This window comes from Ananas comosus, linkage group 3 (assembly GCF_001540865.1).
Source record: "Ananas comosus cultivar F153 linkage group 3, ASM154086v1, whole genome shotgun sequence".
Taxonomy (NCBI): domain Eukaryota; kingdom Viridiplantae; phylum Streptophyta; class Magnoliopsida; order Poales; family Bromeliaceae; genus Ananas; species Ananas comosus.
In genome coordinates, this window is record NC_033623.1 from 6,483,086 (window position 1) to 6,503,009 (window position 19,924).

Below are 19,924 nucleotides of genomic sequence, written 5' to 3' on the forward strand. Positions count from 1 at the left end.
CCAAAGAGACCCACCCGAAGGCTGTCTATGACCCTGAGACCTACCCGTAGGCTGTCTGGCCGGTGCCGAGCCTAATGGCCTCGTGGTAGTCATCATCCCCACCCTAAGAATGAGCCTGGCCCACGGCAATCCACTTCGGTGCCCAATCCCGCACGGCGAATATGAATCGCTATGGCTATCTCCGGAGTGCCGGCTTGTAGGGAGCGACCCTCACAAGCATGTAAGAATGAGCACAATGGCAAGTAGTCATACGTCCTGTCACAAGTACCAAGTTCTCATGTCAAATAACATGAAATGTATCGAATGTCCCAAAGGCCTATCTCTATGTCATCATATCTCTAACATGAAATATATAGCAGATGTTCGATGCCCTAACATTATGTCTCTATGTTGCAGTTTTATAGTTTACTAGTTTCGAGTGCCCCTTGATGACACCTCATGCTACTAAGTCAAAGCCTAGTATAATGTTCCCATTATGCAAATATGAGCTAATTCAGCATACTAGATGAGAATCCCATTCGTCCACACGAACACTCCTCACATGCATGAAAATAACCCTGATTGCTCTACTATATAGAGTAAAATTTAACTTACACATAAGACATGCATTTTAAGTATTCTACAATTCACATAAATTTCATTTAGCATAGAAATGCATTTAAAAATACTTTACAACAAGTATAAAGGGTATAGGGGCCATTTTGCCCCGTTTCCGCGAAACCAAACCCACCAAAATCGACTTCTTCGTTTAGCCGAACAAAGTGATCCACGAGCACGAGCTTCCTAGTACCCTAGAAGCATCAAAAGTAGGGTTACCCGAACGAAACGAAGAGCCAAAAGCTCAATCATTAACCATCTAGTAAAAGGGTCAAAACTCACCTCTTGTGAAGAAATCCCTAAACAAGCTTCCAAAGAGAGCTAGAATCTTTCCAATCCCACCTAAAGGAAGATTCTAAACCCATCAATTAGGTTCCAAAGCCCTCAAAACGAAAATCCCCAAATCTAACCCTAAATTCCAAAATCTAGGGTTTTAAACAAAAGAACCATCAAAAACTAGATCTAGAGGAAAGGATCTAGTTACTAACCTCGTATAAGCCTCAAACCAAGCTCCAAGGTCCCAAGGGTTGAAGATCCTCCCTCCACAAAGCTTCAATCCCGAGCTCAAGGCTTCTCTCATGGAGGAAACCCAACAAGAAGCAAGAAAAGCAAGGAGGAGGAGATCAAAACCCACAAAAATCCATCAAAAATGGAAATCAAACAAGGGGATGAAGCCTCACCTTGTTTCTCCTCTGGTCTAAGCTGAAAAGAGCTCTCTAAAGGGGCTGGGGTGTTATATAAAGGGTTAGCAACAATTACAAAAACACCCTCCCACGAAATAGCCCAATCTGCACTGTGTACCGGTGCACAGGATTGTGTACCGGTACACAACCCACGAATAGCCAAACCCGAGCCTCGGGTTCGCTGGGAAGTGCTCTGTGTACCGGTACGCGATCCCATACCGGTACAGCCATCAATCCCGTACTGGTACAGCAAGCAATCCCGTACCGGTACACGGTCTGCTGATGACTATCCGAGAGCTGACAAAAAATCCGACTTTTTGGGTTTTGGTGCCAAGCTTAAAACCTCCATTATCGGGACTCGAACCATAGGTCGGAACACTGTCAACGACCCACCAGAAAGTCTGGAAAAGCTCAGAATACAATCAATCACTCGAACCCCGCAATTTGCAAGGTCCAGTGCATTACAGGTGCTCTCGGGTTTGAGCTGAGGGTTGTTGGGTACTGGTACTGCATCGGCCGGGTACCGATACGCCATAATTAACCCGCTTGACAGAGGCTCGAGTTGCGCAGGATTTGATGCCAGGTACCGGTACTCCTTCCCGAGTACCAGTACGCAGTGTGATCTGCAGAATAGTTATTTTTTAGGGGCTTTTTGGGGATTGTACACTTCTATTTAAACCTCAATACCCCTATGAGGGTTCTTTTGAGCTAAGAACCAGGGAGAGAGCTTGGTAAGCTTCCCTCTCTTCCTCTCTCTAGATTTTCTCTCTTGATTTGTGGATTTTTGAGGTTTGATCTTTTTTTTTACTTCTCTTTCATGGGTGTTGGATATTGGACCTTGGAGAAGCTTTGGAGTTGAAGATTTGAGCTTGGTTGAGGAATTATCTCCAACCCTAGCTTTATCCTAGCTTGGTTTGGAGCTTTATAAGAGGTTAGTAGTAATATTGCTTCCTTGGATTGTGTTTTGGAGAAGATTTTTGGATGTTAACCTAGTTTTTAGAAAACTAGGGCTTAAATTGGGTTTTCTCTTGGTAGAGCCTATAAGGCTTAATTGTCCGTTCCAATACTTCTATTTAGGTTGGAATTAAAGCATCCTAGTCGTCATTGGGATTTTGGGAGAATTTTTCGCCATTTAAGGTATTTTCTTCCTACTTATGACTTGATTTTTGAGGTATTTCATGGGGTGTTCGTTTGAAGCCCCTAACCCTCTTTGAATTTTTGTTAGGGAACTAGAAGGCTAGTGGACAACCTCGTTCACGCAAATGAAGGGGTTTTCAGGGGTATCCGGTGGGTTTGACCTCACCGAAATAGGTGAACTCCTCCTATGTCATTATATTTGTTGTAAAATAGGAAATCATGCATATTCACGCTGGATAGAGCATAAATGAATTTTTGAATATCTAAGATATACATGTTATATGTCATGCCTTATATCCTCTATGTAGTAGGGTGATAGTTGTATATGGAACTTGCATGTGAAATGATAACCTTCATGACATGTTAGAAATTATATCATAGTGAAAGGACAAGATTTACATGCTCATGGACAATGACTTATGCTTGACACAGTGAACATGAACGTCGTGTAGTGACACTTGACTTAGTAAATGGTTAAACCCTTACAATGTGACATAGAGATCGACCGTTGGGTCGCTAGTACTTGTACCATGTTTGAGACATGATGACCGAGGATTTGATATGAGTGATTATGCTTGCTTGCTATTGTGCTCATTCGCACACGCTGGTGAGGGTCGCTCCCTACAAGCCGGCACTCCGGAGCTGGCCTATGAGACATAAGCTCGCCCGTGCGGGATGGGGCACCGAAATGGGATGCCGTGGGGAGGCTCATTCTTAGAGGAGAAATGTTGACTACGACGAGGCCATTGGGCTCGACGCAAGCCGGACTACACTTGTGTAGGTCCCAGTTGGAATTGAACAATGACAATTAAAAGTATAATTTGGACATCACTACTAGATAGTGTATATTAGTTGGACATGCTCACTCATGATAGAATAGCCTTATTACTTGTTGAACATCATGCTAATTAGAAGCATAGTGGCTTAGGAAATTCATTACTTGCTTAATATTCATGTTGCTCATTCAGTTATGCTTATATACTACTCGTGCCTCTATGACCTAGTGGTGTATTTCGCTGATGTCGGCGGCTTACCCACTGGGAACTATTGATTGATAGTTCTCATTCCCATTTTGTTAGTGTTTTTGTTTTCAGAGCCATCCGCATCGGGAGAGGCTAGGGAGCGCGGCAAGGGGGTCGCGCCTAGCTAGACTTAGCTCGGAGTTTTTACTAGATGGTCATCTCTCCTTTTGTTTTAGTTGGAGAGAGAGATGTTTTGTACCCGATGTATAGAGACCACCATTTATGTATCTAGCCTTTATTCTTGTGGATTTTCAGGTTGTATGTATAACCTTATGGATTATTACAGTTGTTTAGTTTTACTTTCCTATACTTGTCTTTACAAAGTAGTTTAGGTTCGTGCTCTGATATCAAGCTAGATGTTGTTTTATCTTGTACAATTCTATCTTGTTTTTGTAGACGACTTATATGTTGTTAGTATATGGCGGGTCTGGATACGCACCGGGCGGGCTTCTGCTGGGTCTCGGGTGTGACAAGGAGAGAAGGTTGAAAAAAAAAGGAGCAGTCCATAAAAAACCAAGCTCTACATCCATGTACAAAATGTTGAAAGATGAGGAGTAGAGAAAACATGGGTAAATTAGTAAGAGCAAAAAATAGCCAGTAGTTACTATATCCTTGTTAGACAAATATGAAAAAAAAAACTATACAAAAAAAGAAGATAAAGAAAAAAAAAGAATGCACACATAAATAGCAAGAATATGACAGCAATTCGACAATGAAAAAAGAAACATTTATATTAGAAAATAGTGGGCAAATACAATGAACGTCAGGCAAGGAAATAGCTGGATAATCTATATCTATACATATACATTATTCTCCCTAAATTTGCTACATGCCAATGTTTCCTTCATTGTTGGGTGTGAGCTCCACCCCGAACAACCTCAAATCCTCCACATGTTTTTCTCTTTCTTTGTTTGAACCAAACTAAATTTTCCTCCTCTTTTGTTTGAACCAAACTGAGTCACACCTTTGTATTGAATCGAACTGTTCTTCTTCCATTTTCTTCATTTGTTACCTTCCTCCATTTTCTTCATTTATCGTCGTTTCTAATTCCATCGTTGTTTTCGCTTCCTTTGCACTGTTTTTTATTTTTTCCTCTAATTATCTACCCATCGCATTACACGAATGACTACACTAGTAAAGCATGAAAAAACCTTATTGCAAATGGCTCGTAGGTAACCTCACTGGCCTAAAAAGGAATCTTATAGCCACCTAAGAAATAGTGACAATACTTTAATTCTCTGAAATTTAGCTAGTCTTTTTACTTAGTACAAAAATAAAAAGCAAAGCAAAAAGAACCAAAAAAAATCAATCTCTATGAGTAGGCTGTAAAGTTGAAGAAAAATATAGGGACCTACAAAACAGTATAATAGTTAGCAGGGTGAAGAGAAAGTAATTGTATTATTAATGAAAGGAAGTTTTGAAGTGAAAAATATACCCCTTTGGATTTGACGAGAATACCGTACCATGCAATAAGTAATAAAGCGAGCAATATTTATAATTTATCTGAGGGAACCTTTCGACTATCATAAAAGTAAAGAGGAGAAGAAGAGGGTAAGTAAAAAGTAACATGGTTAAGAATAGGGATTAATGACGGTGGCGAATATTGTCATTGGCAAGTGGCACAAAGGAAAATCGTTTAGAAGATATTTTCTAAATGATTTACAAGATTTTTTCCCCACTACAAATTAAGAATATAACAAGATAAGAGAGTAAGATAGTAAAGAATTCAACAAAATCAATGAAGATCTTTTTAAACTCTCAGTAGATATATAAAGAAACTCTTAGTGCCTAGAAATATGTTAGGTTTAGGTCTAAATAGCAAGTGGATGCATCTGATCTGTGTCAGCAATGGGGAGAGGGATAGATAAAGGAGAGAGAGAGGAGCACAGATAAGATCGGGAAGAAGGGAGATAGGCTAGGGTAATGAACCCTCTGATGCATATTACCTGGGTAGGTAGCAGATAGGTCAATCATCATAACATCTAACCTCGATGGCTATCATCCCATCCTCGGTCAAATCAAGGCGGAGCAATTTAGAGAGGCATTGAAGTAGGAGAGAGAGAAAGAGCAGATACGATTAGGAAGAAGTAAGAGAGATCATAGGTAGGGGGATCGTCACGCCCCGGGACCCAGTCTAGGCCCGCCCGGTGTGTGCCCAGACCCACCATATGCCTACACATATAAGGCGTCTACAACAATAGCAAATAAATGAACAATAAATAGGGCGTATCTAGAGATATCAGAGCAAGTATATAGTTAGGTTCTAACAACAGGTAGAAACAAAAGAAACTAAACCATTAAGGCAAAATGTAAAATAATACATCATAAGTCTCAAGCTACATATAGGGGGTGGTCTCTACAAAAATGGTACAAGTCTCTCAACCTCTCCAAACAAAACTCAGAAGAGAGGTAGACCACCTATTGTCGAATTCCTCACTAGCTAACTCGAGGCGATTCCTTTCCCGCGATCCCGAGCCTCTCCCGGGGTGGAAGGCTCTAAAAGAAAACATGAAACAGGGGGCGTGAGAACTATAATTTATAGTTCCCAGTGGGCAATTATTGACCTGTGCAAAATGCACCACTAGGCCCAAAAGCATAAGTAGATAAAGGAACTACTAGTAAACTGCAAATAGGAAAAGCATGTAATGAAATACTAATCTATAATGCCGCAATATCACATGATGTCAACGTAGTATACATCTACCCCATCATGATCCAATATACCAATACATGATTAATATGCTTTATCATGGCCACCAAGTATACTATTATGCGAAAGCAATAGTACATGTCCCAATGTTCACTAAATCCAACTATGATATACTATCAAGTAGTGATTGTCATAACGTTGTTTAATGTTCTCGTTCAATCTCATTTAGAACCTACACGTGTGTAGTCCAGCTTGTGCCGCCTAGCTACCTGTGGTAGCTCATCATTCCACGCTAGGAATGAGGTTGTCCTACATGACTCTACAGACGTCTCACCGCCTAGCTGCTTGTGGTAGCTCATCATCCTGCGCTGGGAATGAGGCTGTCCCACACGACCCTACAGGCGTCTCGATCTCGCACGAGCGAACTGCGTCGCAAAGGCTAACTCCGGAGTGCCGGCTTGTAGGGAGCGACCCTCACAAGCATGTGCGAATGAGCACAAATGGCAAGCAAGCATAGTCATCGTCACAACGATCCGGTCATCATGGCTCAACTATGGAAATGATCGTTAGCAACTCGTAGGTCTAGTTTAATATCCCCAAGTGAAGGTTTAACCGTTCAATAATTTTAATGTCTCATGCGACCTTAGATTTACTAAGTCCATACGTATTCCAAGCCTAATGCCTCTTTATGGCATTAGCTTACTACATCAATTCCAAGCCCAATACCTCTTTATGACATTAGCTTACTATACCAATTCCAAGCCCAATGTCTCTTTATGATATTAGCTTATTATAACATGCATCACTCAAGTCTAATGCCACTTTATGACATTAACTGGTCATCTATGTCAAGCATGAGTTTCAAATCCAAGAGTGTATAATACTTGTCATATTCACTAGATGCAACATGATCCAAAGCCACAAATAAGAATGCTATCCATAAGGCCAAGCCCAACACGAAAACTCTCTATTACATAGAGGTCCAACATGCATTGTATATAACATGTGCATTTATACTTGTTATATTCACTAGATGCAACATGATCCAAAGCCACAAATAAGAATGCTATCCATGGGGCCAAGCCCAACACGAAAACTCTCTACTACATAGAGGTCCAACATGCATTGTATATAATATGTGCATTTATACTTGTCATATTCACTAGATGCAATATGATCCAAAGCCACAAATAAGAATGCTATACATAGGGCCAAGCCCAATACGAAAACTCTCTACTACATAGAGGTCCAACATGCATTGTATATAATATGTGCATTTTAAGCATTCTAAAATTTTCAAATATTCTATCTAGCATGCATTATTATTTTACGATAAGTGAAAACCATCTTAAGGAAAATTTATCCCATTTTGGTGGGGCCAAACCCACCGAGAGCTCCACGCGACCCTTCGTTGCGCCGACGAAGGTGCCCACGACCCTCCTAGCACCCTATGAGTAGAAAATCTCTCAAACAAGCCTTGCTCCTAGCTCCAAGACACGTACTTTAGGTGATGTCACGATGCTACGATTCCGATTTCGTGATTTTAGGAAGCTTACGCCGCGAGTTGCGACAATCTGTACCGAAATCGGCCTTTTCTTCAGTATCTTCGCGTAGCCTCGTCGTATCGCCGAACCGACTAAACCCCCTTATATAGCAAAACCCTCATTTTGAGCCCTAACATGCTACTATTACAAGAAATCAACAAATTGGAACTTGATTCATGCAATTAACATATTATTAGCATCTAGGGAGTCCTCTAAACCCATTCCTAGAGCATATAATTGAGGCTCTAAGGGCGTGTTTGGTTCGAAATCGGAATCGAAATCGGAATCGAAATCGGAATCGGAATCAGAATCGGAATCGGAATCAAAATAAGCTGGAATTGGAATCGGAATGACTCATTATCTAATTCTATTTGGTTCATCACCTGAATCGGAATCGGAATAAATCATTTCTATTGTCGGTGTTTGGTTCAGGTGGATATAAAAAATGTAATCAAATTAATATACTAACATTATCTTTATAATATATTAATTTAAATTCAAATTAAAAATTAAATATAAAAAATTTACATCAAAATTTTGAAATAATGTCAAAATTTTAAATCTATTTTTTTTAAAAAAAATTAAACTTTGAAGTTGAGCGGATAATTCAAAATATGAAACTAAATTTTAATTTATTCAAATTCAAACTTAAAATTACAATTTAAATTTTAATTTGAATCCATAAATTTAATTTAAGTTTGAAATAAAATTTGAATAAAACTTTAAATAAATTAAAATTTAATTTAAATTCAAATCCATAAGTTAGATTCGAAATACTTGATTAAATTTTAATTTTTAATTTAAGTTTAAATTAAAATTTAAAATTATATATTTAATTTTTAAATTTTAACTCATATTCTAATTAAAAAAGTTGAAAATAAATTTAATCTGAATAAATATCCATTCCGTCTGAATTCAACTTTCAATCCGGCCTCCTAGGCCGGCTTGAAAAAAGAGGTGATTGGGGATTCTCATTCCACTCGGGAATCGGAATCGGAATGGGACTCCTGCGTACCAAACACCCACAAATGGATTTACCCATTCCAATTCCGATTTCAGGGTGAAAAAGAAGCGAGCCAAATACACCCTAAAATTCTACCATTAAAGCCCTATGAAGCTTACATCTCAAGTTTCCTCTTAGACGAAGAAAGGAGAAGATGAAGATGAAGCTTCAACTCCAAGCCTTCTTCTCCACCAAGCTTGCTTCAATTTTCTTATCCAATCCTCTTCTTGGTAGAGAGTGAGAGATCTTAGAGACAAAGAGAGAAAGGGAGAAAACTCACTCTTTCTCTCTCTCTCTCGGTTTGGAGCTCACAAATGAAGAATGCCATGGGTTCACATGTATATATATACCCCCAAAACACTATTCATCTAGCAGATACAAACTGACGTTTTTCGCCGAAGCCCTTCTGAATGTTCGATTACGCTCAAATTTGACAGTCAGGCTCGGTTTTACCTAACTAGAGAAAGAAATTTAAATCTTTCCGTTACAACCATGTTTGGTTACTGAAAGCTCTACCGAACTGTAATCTCTAACAGATAGCAGTCGGATTTTATTTTCTACCTTCCGGGTGTCGGATCGACATGAAACTTTAAATCTAGCCTAATAAAAATATTCCTGACATAAATCCAAGTTTTCATAATTTTCTGACACTGTGCATTTTCTGCTAAAATAACAGTCTCAATTCACACAGAAAATTCAAAATCTTCTGTTCTCACTCCGATTTCCGCACGAGTCGGTCCCGACTTATATTTTACTTCTATGAGCCCAATAAAAATAGCATCTCAAACTATTTTTATTTATTTTTACCCTTTTATTAAAATCCGGTATACTACAGGGATAGTGCACTCATTAAGAGGGCATCAGAGGATTGAGAGAGAAAAGGTAGAGGGAGGCATCGGCAAAGAAGAGAGATACAGAGTTAGAGAGAAGACAGAGAAACGTGTATGAAGGAGAGAAAGCATGGAAAGAATGCCTCGAAAGAGGTGTATAGGCAGGAGAGATAGGAAAAAGTTAGGAGGCACATAGGGAGGAGATAGAGTGAGATAATGATAAGGCAAATAGGTGCCTAGGGAGGATAAAAAGACAGAAACATAGCAGATAGAGGAAAGTATGGAGGCGAGAAATGCTGCCACTTGTATCTAAGAAACCACCAATTAATATATTTGTATAGATTCCATTCATATTCTTAAAGATTTTTACATGCATTTTATAAGAGACAATTTTATAACTGTTCCTTAAAATCTTTAAAAAAATCGCAAATACTTTTGAAAATATTAAAATATTATAAATACTCTTCCAATGTAATAATTTATATTATAAATGCCCTGTAATATTACCTCACGTTATAGAGTATTATCCTAACCATAGTTTGAGGCTAGTTTAATATTAGTTAAATTTTAAAATACCAATTTTACCCCAAAATAGTTTCAAAATTCATAGATAGATTTTTTTTTAATTCGCAATTTAATTTAATTTTGATCTTAGATTTGGATCTTTTCGTCATTTTAGGTGCTGGGACTATTGTGAAACCTCAATCTTAGACCGTGATGAAGTTGTGAATACTAATGGAGGCAAGTAAATAACTACTTTTCTACAAACGATAGAAAATATGTACGATTATTATCGGTTTTGTTTACTAATTGCAGATACATTCGAGCGGGTTTTATAGTTGTTAGTGATTGCCGTGGCTTATTTACTTTGCACATTTTTATTATCATGATCTATTGTTATTTACAATTGTTGCGGTCGGATACCTCGGAGGAGAGGGATTTATCTTGCATGCAGTTTTCAAGGTGGAGTGGCGCATAATTGCAGCTCTCGTGGTTAGAGCGACGGAGTGGAGATGCTCCAAATTATGACCATTGTGGTTTCATATTTAAAATTATCGTTGTCCTTTGAAATAAATTTCTTGTTAAGCGTTGTGCTTATTTTTGTTGTCTACCATTTCATATACCGAGAGTCGGGGCATGTGAGATAATTGGCCGACGAGAACTTGTTAAATAAATTTTATCTTTTTGGCATATAGTTTATTTTGATTTGAAATTGATTAATTGGATATCTACTAGTTATTGCTCAGTTTTGTTTTAATTAATAAATTATTTTATTTAGTCTATAATTGAGAGGGTGATTTTGGATTGATTTAAGGCCTTCCATTTTCGGATGTTCTTTCTCTGGATTTGTAGCCGATTGTTGCGGTTCGGATCTGAGCAGTCAGATCTGGGGCGTGATAGCTTTAGTGGCATTAGAGCCCGATAACCAGCCGGAAGTGTGAGATAGATCTCGTATCGCATGGTGAATCTGGGACTATGTATATGATTGGGCTGAATTGACGAGAACGTCATGGCCTAAACGAGGGGAATATGTGATATCCCAACATCGGATAATGTGGGAGAGTGTGATAGGTTTATAAGTTACAGACGTACTAGTAATGATAACTAGGCTTAACCATTTTGAGCCGATAGTTTGGGTCCAACGAGTTATTATTGCTAGCGAGTCGAGTTGACGGTCCCCGCTGTATAACCTGGCTTGAAAAAGTGTAATTGGCTCTAATACCAACTGTGACGCCCCTGACTTCTGTTGGGCTATACCGTAGGAGATAGAAAACTCTTAACCTGGCTATACGGGCTATACGGTTGGGAGATAGTGAAAATAATGGAAGCATTTGTGAGAGTTTTTTTTTTTCGTTTTTCTAAAAATATTTTGAAATATATATATATATATATATATATATATATATATATATATATATATATATATATATCATCCCTAATATTTGTGCATTCAAACAATATCTAAATTATGCTTCTTTTCTTTGTTTGGGCTAATGCTTATTTATCCCTGATTATCATTCAAAATTTTCAAATTTAACTTGAAANCTTACATAAGAAGGAAAGAAATAAAGAGCTCGGTACGCCTCGACATTCTGTCTCTCTGCAACAAACATTCTGGCGGGAAGAACGAAGCGCAAGAGAGGGGTAAGGGCACCGCAGAAACCCTAGACCGCCTCACCGTCTTCTTCCCCTCCCTCTTCTCCGCTCAAGTACCCTGGAGACACTTCAGCAACTCTCTTCCCCGGCATGCACCGCATAGTAACGTGCTCTCTCATGGCTTCCTCGGCTCGGTGGCTGTGTCTGGCTGGGTCGCTCCAACCCTCCGTGCTTCGCAGGCTCAACAAATTGCCGCTGCCGATGTAAGATTTGGGCCCGTCCTAGCTTTACCTTAATCTTAGGATCCTTTTTCTGTATTCAGCGGAAGTTCCACGTGTTGCTATGATTATCTAGCTGCCTCTATTTTGTTTGTTTGCTATGATTGCCTCGGTTGTTTCTGTAGTAAGTTGGAGAAAATGCTTTTAATAACGAGTTGAAATCCACTTTGGACTTACAAAATGGCCTGATTAAAGTCGCTGTAAAGAGAGAATTTTTTGCTTGATTAGAGACGGGCTGTTATGCAGTAATGGCCAATTTGGCCTGAATGGGGCTCCTTTTGAAACGAGCTATCTGGTGATAACTTATGAATTATGNTGGGGATTTTCCTTTCTGATTGCAAACTGGGACTTTGATTTCTGCTCCTCTCAAGGTCCTGCAAGCCATGATTTTCTTAGGGTACCTATGAGGTAATTCATCTTATTATGGAAAATGGCTTGGAGGTCGGATATAGTATGCATTCCTAGACATTTAGTCATATTCTTCATATACCAAATACTAAAAGCTTCTTGAGCAATTAAAAGAGTTAAACTGAACAAGATGTTCGTGCATCCAAACAGGCCCTTAAGGTGCTTTTGAGCAAGCCTGTTGTGTCCGCAACAGCTTTTTGCTGCTGCAGCAGCAGCGGAAGCTTCGCAGTTCTGATGTTGGAAAGCTCATTTCAGATTTTATTTAATTCTAATCTTGCTAGCGTATGAAAGCATAATATTGTGGCCGGTCTTGACATAGTGCAATTAACTTGTATTGAGAATTTTGGTTCATGTTAACTTTTGGGTAAATAATTAAATTGCACTGTCTAGTCCTCAAAACTATTGGGCGGGTGACATTTTAGCCTGTGAGTTTTTATCTGTTGCAACTTTTTGCTTGAATTTTAGTAACAGTTTCAACCATGTTTCATCCAATAAACTGATTCTTGGCATGGTACCAAGTGTACTAGACGGTCCATGCACTAAAAGCTTTCTAAGTCAAAATTTAATCTGTTGTAGGCATTTGAGGTGTTTTGGATCACATCTAACAGCGAGAACTTGATTTGAATACTTTCATGTGTAGATTCAGCTTGCAATGCTCTATGATCTGGAGCCTCATATAGGAAATGGATTTTTTCCTCTCACTCTCCCTCATGATATTGGTAGATGATGTGTCAATGACATTGTAACGAATTGGATGCTTCTTACTGCAAAAGCAGGAAAGTGGTGCAATAGTGGTAATGGAATGCCATGTTGTTGTTGTGTCCTTGCTGCTCCATTGATTTGTTAGTTCTATTTGGCAGTTTATGATGGTGGGACTTGATTGCAACTAGTAGAGGCTTTGAGCTCGAAATTGCAACAAACTAAAGTTTGATGACTTAATTGGAAACTGCCCTGATAGCTTGGGGGCTTGTAATCCCTTGTTATATGTTTTTTTTTGTACTTGTTGTTGAAACTCTATGAATGGTCAAAGAATAAGGGCAAAAAATGAGAAGAATAAGTGTATTTGTGGATATTCTTCTTGGCTCACTAATCTTGTGACATATTTCATCCGGGATATAGATGGATGACAGCGTTGGACTCCTTTTTAGTTTTGATTCCTATGCATTATTTGGTCCACCTTTCTCAAGGATCCCAGAAGGACAGGCTTTTTTGATGCTCTTTTGGTTCAGAAAAACAAGGGATAATCACTTATACTGGGAATTCTGAACTATTTTGCTCTTTTCCCTGCCAAATTATTGTATTTATTCTATATAACAAACTCACACCCGATTGAAATTTGCCGATTTAAATTTCCTTAATTTTTAGCCTGTCGGATGAAATCTTGCTAAAGCAATTTGTGACGAAGTTGGATTTTCTTCTCTGATTCAACATAAAGCTTTTTTTTTTTTTATTTTATAACTAACAAGTATTGTGCTTTTCAGCTATTTTAGTTTATTGAACGAGTTACTTGTGTTAGCTGTTTCATGAAACATTTTTTACATCATTATTTGTTTCTACAGGCTAGTTGAAAGGAAATATTCTTTCAGACCACATAGAGTATTGAACAGAAATTTTGTGCCACCTAAGAAGGTCAACAGACAAAAGGTTCTTTTTGAAGAAGACAACCAATCCCATTTTTTATGGTGGAAAGAGGTTTGTACATGTCTGGCCTTTGGAGCATTTTTTTTTTCTTGTTATCACTTACTCCTTGCTAATTCTAGGATATTAATTTTCAGAAGATGCAGACATGCAAAAAGCCTTCCGCTATTCAATTAACTAAGAGGCTTTCATATACAAATTTATTAGGATTAGATGTCAGTTTAAGGAATGGAAGGTAAGATGACATTTTTGTCTGATTTTATTGTCAACAGTATCTCTCATTTCATCTCTCATCTTGAACTGTGAACTCATCTTAGTTTCAAAATACGATTACTGAAAAAGATGCTTTTCTTTGAGAATTCTTTGATAGTCTCTCTACATGATATTAAGACCACATATCTAGACTTAAAAGTTTTATTCATTAACATTGTGGAATTTGCTGACAAAGAATTGGTGCGCTAGGTTTCTGCGTTGCTTTTCTTTTTTGGGATCATATGCACTTTTCTCATGCATGCCATTTACATTTGAATTTACTTCCCCCCCCACCCCAACCCCCACCACCCCCCCACTTTGGTCTTCTCATAGTTGCTCAAATTAAATATTCTTTTGGTCATGTTAATGCAGTTTGAAAGAAGGAACTCTGAACATGGAAATGTTACAGTTCAAATCAAGGTTCCCTCGTGAAGTACTACTCTGCAGAGTATGTCTCTAGGCTTACTTGGTTTTGTAGTCTTGTTATATTAATTATTGATAGCTTTCATTTTTTTTCTTATTAGTTGCAGGGCTTTTTGTTGATTATATTAACTATTGATAGCTTTAATCTTTTCCTCATTAGTTGCATAGCTTTTAGTAGACTAAATAAAAGCAATTTGTCCTTACCAAAAAAAAAAGGCAAAATGGAATCTATTTTTTTGAATTAGTTTGATTAGTCAGGAATGGACATTGGACAGCAGCGGAAGAAAAAAATAAAAACAAGATAATATATGTACATTATGCCAAAAGAGTGCAATAAAGTAAGAGAAAAATGTCCTAAGATAAGATCGTTATTGCTGTGAGACCCCAGGTAGTCCTATATATAAGATATAATAGGGCTAAAACTCTTAACACGGTTATAGCATTTTGGGTGGTGGATAGGCCCAAGAGGTTAAGAGAGTTAAGCGTGCTAGGACTGGAGTAGCCCTAGGATGGGTGATCCCCTGGGAAGTAGAGCGTCACAGTTGATATCAGATCCAATTACCAGTCGAAAGTGTTAGATTAGTCTTTACTGAGTCAGGTTATACAGTGGGAGAGCGAGGCTCTCATACTGACGACTGTTGCGGATAGAGTGCGGCTCTCCTACAAGATCGGTTAAGGCAAGAGAGATGAGTTTCGCATCGCCTGATATTTGTGAGTTTGAGCTTGACGAGGACGTCAAGGCTTAAAAGGGGGGAAGAATGTGAGATCTCAAGTAGTTTCATATATAAGATATACTAGAGCTAAAACTCTTAGTACGGCTATAGCATTTTGGTTGGTGGATAGGCCCAAGAGGTTAAGAGAGTTAAGCCTGTTAGGACTAGATTAGTCCTAGAATGGGTGATCCCCTAGGAAGTGGGGCATCACAATTGCTTGATCTCGTTCATTATGGATGCGAAGTTAGAATTAGGGTTGTGAAAAGGCCTAGGTTGCTGTATATGTTAGGATGGTTAAGCATAGGCATTCCACCTGGGGAACGAAGTGGTTACTTAGGAAGTAAAATCGCTTAGAACTTGTTTTATCTTTATTTTGTTTGTTTTCTATATCAATAGCAAAAAAATATGTATATTAAAAGAGTGCTTTATGAATGTAGAACTGATAAAATTGTCAATTGTAACTGCTTTAAAGAATTTAATTATGGACTTCTTTTTCCAAGATAATCCTTAAAAAATATATAAGTTGCCAAATAACTCTATCAAAATTTTAATTGGCAAATTAACCCTGTTTTGTGCAACTCAGCGCCATTGTAGAGAGAGAAGCGAAAGACAGGGAATCATTCACCGAATTTAATAAAATTTAGAAAACGGTGAATCATTCACCGTTTTTAGGTTGTTACTATTATTTGTAGGGCTTTTTTTAGGCTGTCAGGATTTTTATGGAGCTGTTATGATTCTATGTAGGTTGTTAGGTTTTTTGTTTGATTGTTATGTCACGCCCTGGGGCCTGTTTTGTAAAGCTTTTGTATAAAAGGTGCCATTTGAAAACTAGAGTTGCGGAAAATTACCCAGTTTTTTTTTTTTTTTTTTGAAATAGCTTTGCCCTCGAGATGAGCAGACTCACCGCAAATACAGATTCCTCTGTCTAAGCAGACAGAGTCTCTCCTATATTTGCACGGTGTATCAACCATTTACATCTAAATATGCATACACAACTCACAATAAACATTCACCCTAATCTGCAAACATTCAATCAGATGCATGTGCAATACAACTGGCCATCTTTATGAATGATGCATGCTTCTCTACACTCCTTAGGCGCTGGACGATACAATGCACAACACACCAAGCATCCTACCACTTGAAAGTGTTTTTCGTCTAGAAATTTTATTTTGAAATTCTAGATAAACAGTAAGCAAAAAACCGTTTCAAAGCCATTTGAAAACCGTTTCCTACACGAAATCATATTCCTTTGAAAACCAACTACCACGAGGGATAAAAAACTAGATGCCATACCATAAAACCACAACAGTCCATACCTTCGTACATCCATGAAAACCATATCTAAACCAATGTCATGAGTAACCATAAATCCAATGCCTCAATCATTTAAATATGATATAAATTCATCTAATTGAACCACTGAACATCTACTTATTGGATATAAGAGAAAAACAAGAGATAAACTAGAGGGGGACTGCTAATGTGATCTAACTAAATTGTATCCTCGCATCGTGCCTGACTTGCCTTTCCACCTAAACCACCTGTGGAAATAGTGGAGTGAGAAACCAATTTGAGGTTTCCCAGTGGGTACGACAGAGCCACGAAGACAAGTTGTACTCATCGGAAACGAGTCAAAAGAGATATAGAGATATATATGATGAACTGAAAGTAAACCTACAGTAGCAAGAGATATGTATATAAACAGTAAACAAGTCAACATACCGCTACTGCAAAGAATCTATCTCTATATGCCTTGATGGACGAATGGTCCAATGCTTGTACCCAATCCACAACCCGCCATATGGTCAGATGAACATCATGCTTACAGTAGCAAGGAGTATATATATGAATAGAAAGTATGATTGGAAGCCGCTACTGTAGAAGCGAAACTATCCAACTAATCTGCCTCAAAGATGAAAAGTCCAAGTCAGAAGCCAATCCGTAATCCGCTGTATTGGTCTATCGATCTCAGGCAATGCCCGTCACTATAATGCACTAGTCTTCATTCAATCGTCACAATGGACGACCTATCCGGATAACTACACCTCTTGTCGGTGGCTAAACTGACCCGGTATTTAGAGTACTCCCCAGCGTGGTGACAAATCAGTGAGGTGATCAATCAAACGACGACGTGAAGTCGACTGCCTTGGCGCATTGGCGCCGATAACTGTGGCATAAAGCCGAATGCCTTGGCGTATGAACATGGGTAACTGTGATCAAATGATCGAAGTATGATGCATATAAATGTGCCGTGATGCCTGGACCTGATGGTCCCTAAGTAGTCAAGATGTATAGAAACCTACTCTACATGTCAAGTAGCCGCCTACCACTATGCAAGATAGTAAAAGTAAATGCCAAAAATGAAGAAGAGGTGTCGACATATAGAGTTAAGAGGTAATAAATACCAAAAAAATAATTTATTCAAAGTAAAAGAATAGAAAACCGAGTAAATACTATCTCATCGACTACTAGCTCGAAGCACCTACCTCTACCGTAGAATAATACTGGGGCGTTAACCAACTGCCGATGCTTCTCGCTTCAATCCGGACCTATGCAAAGTCCTATTTGAAACTATAATTAGCCAATACCCACTAATTACAAAAGCCTATGATTCTATGAGAATCTAAATAGGCAAACAATTAGGTTTTCAGATCTCGTTCAACGGTCATCGAATGATCACCCGATTGTCGCGTCGACTCATCGAAATGTCATCCCAACTCACGGGCAAGGTTTTAAGTGCCCGTCGGCACGGGTCGTATCCACCGTGCCGTACCGTGCCAACAAGATACCGGCACGATACAGACCCCGTGCCGATGGCATAGCTCAAAACTCTCTATTCTTTAAATTAGTAAGTAATTTCCTGAATAAAGTTCAAAAGATGTGATAAAAAGATATAATAAATAGTTAGAATATTTTGTTACTAAAGAAAATAAATATTTCATGCTATTATGTGTCGGCACACAAGAATTTTTTTGACCGGCACGCATCGGCACGGCTCGGCACGCACCGTGCCGGCAAGTTTCCGGCACGACCCCGTGCCACGGCACTTAAATCCTTGCTCACGGGGTGTCCCAAAACAAGCCAAATACATAACCTACCTTATCCGTTGTCCCAAAACGCCAATATTTTGCTGTTGGGACATCCGTACTAAAAGTGCACAAAAATAAGAAACTGAGATTCCGAAAATCACTAGTTTGGCTCCCGAAATGACCATTTCGACACCGAAACCACCTGCATCCCTCTTGTTGAAACCAGAGGTGTCAAACCTTATTCTACAACCAGCCAATAAGGCTACAACACCGCTGCAAACAGTAGCAACTTGCGCAACAAAAACCCGCTCCCGAAACCGCTCGATTCCTGCATTTTGGGGTCCGGATTAGTCCCGAAGTGTTTCGAAACGCGCCAAAAGTCATTTGCCATCTTTGCTGTCCCAAAACACTCACTTTTGCGTGTCAGGACAGTCGCACACTAAGTGGTGTGATCCGGGTGCGAATCCCCAAAATCCGCCGTACCGAGTTCCCAAAAATTGCCGTTTTCGGCTCCAAAACTCATTTAGGATTGCTCGCTGCTCTGTACTTTGCACCAGCGAGTGCCCAGCTAGTCAACCATGCCATTTCGACCGCTGCAACCAGCAGCGAACACTCACTCCAGAAAAATAGAGCCAAAATGCAAAGTAATAATGTAAAAAGACACCGTTTTGTGTGCCGATTGCCACGAGATTCGAACCAAGAGGTTTCTAGGCTTCGATCACCATGTTCGAACATCCAACACTTGAACCATTGATGTCCGGGACAACCACAATGCAAAAAGTGACATTGCAGCTTTATGCCAAACACCCGGCGTGCGATAATAATACAATAATACATTGTTTAGAGATTTATCACCGATTCCATTACCTTGGAATTCGAGCGAAGGTACCTTCTAGAAGGTTTTGACGTTCTGGACACCGTGCTCGCTGTCCGGAGCAAATCCGACGATCGAGGGAGATTTTGGAGCAAGTTGTCCGTTGAGCCAAAAGCTCTCCGGGGAGCAACGTTGCAAATACAACAACCAAAAGCTCCTTGATTGCAAATGAGGTGAGCACAGTGATGTACTCGTGCTATGGATGACCATGCTCACTTGCGGTGAAGTCCCTGATGCCAAGATCAATAAGAACCACAACCTTAGCCCAAAAGAACCCCCAGCCTAAGCCCTGCTGGAGCAGTCTAGGGATAGCAGAGGAGTTTCTTCCAGTTGTCTGACGAAGGGTGGCCAACGTCAGTCTTACAGGGTTGTCTCAACTACAGGGGGCCATGGAAGGCGACAGCCGACGGCGGAGACGCAACAACAGCGGCTTAGGAGAGCCACGTTGATGCAAATCGAGAGGTTGCCAAAATTGAATTTTCAAGTTTGCTTTTGTTTTAAGGTATTTCTTGAAATAAACAAGGTTCAATTTACGATTCCGACGAGCTTTACTATAATTAAAGCAAGGAAGCAAAAATTTCAGCGAGACAAATTAAAATCGAATTGAAGCAATACTAAGATGATGATAAACCTTCAATATATTAGATAATAACAACTAGCTGAAAATACATATAATAGTTCCAAAAGGTAAATTTGGCTTTATCGGATTTAAAGCTTTTAGATTTGGTTGTTTGGCAAATATG

General features: G+C 39.1%; 1 protein-coding gene across 2 annotated transcripts in view; it reads left to right on the forward strand.

Annotated features, from left to right (window-relative positions):
• The window catches only part of LOC109707588 (DNA mismatch repair protein MSH1, mitochondrial), a 90,002-nt gene continuing 81,616 nt past the window's right edge, over positions 11,539-19,924 (forward strand). Inside the window, exons 1-4 of one of the 2 annotated variants that reach the window (XM_020228971.1) lie at positions 11,539-11,826; positions 13,809-13,941; positions 14,025-14,122; positions 14,512-14,587. In XM_020228971.1, the coding sequence (XP_020084560.1) occupies positions 11,714-11,826; positions 13,809-13,941; positions 14,025-14,122; positions 14,512-14,587 (420 nt within the window). In that variant the 5' untranslated portion in view covers positions 11,539-11,713. Of the gene's footprint in view, positions 11,827-13,808; positions 13,942-14,024; positions 14,123-14,511; positions 14,588-19,924 lie in introns of those variants that run through there. The other variant, XM_020228972.1, reaches the window with a different exon arrangement.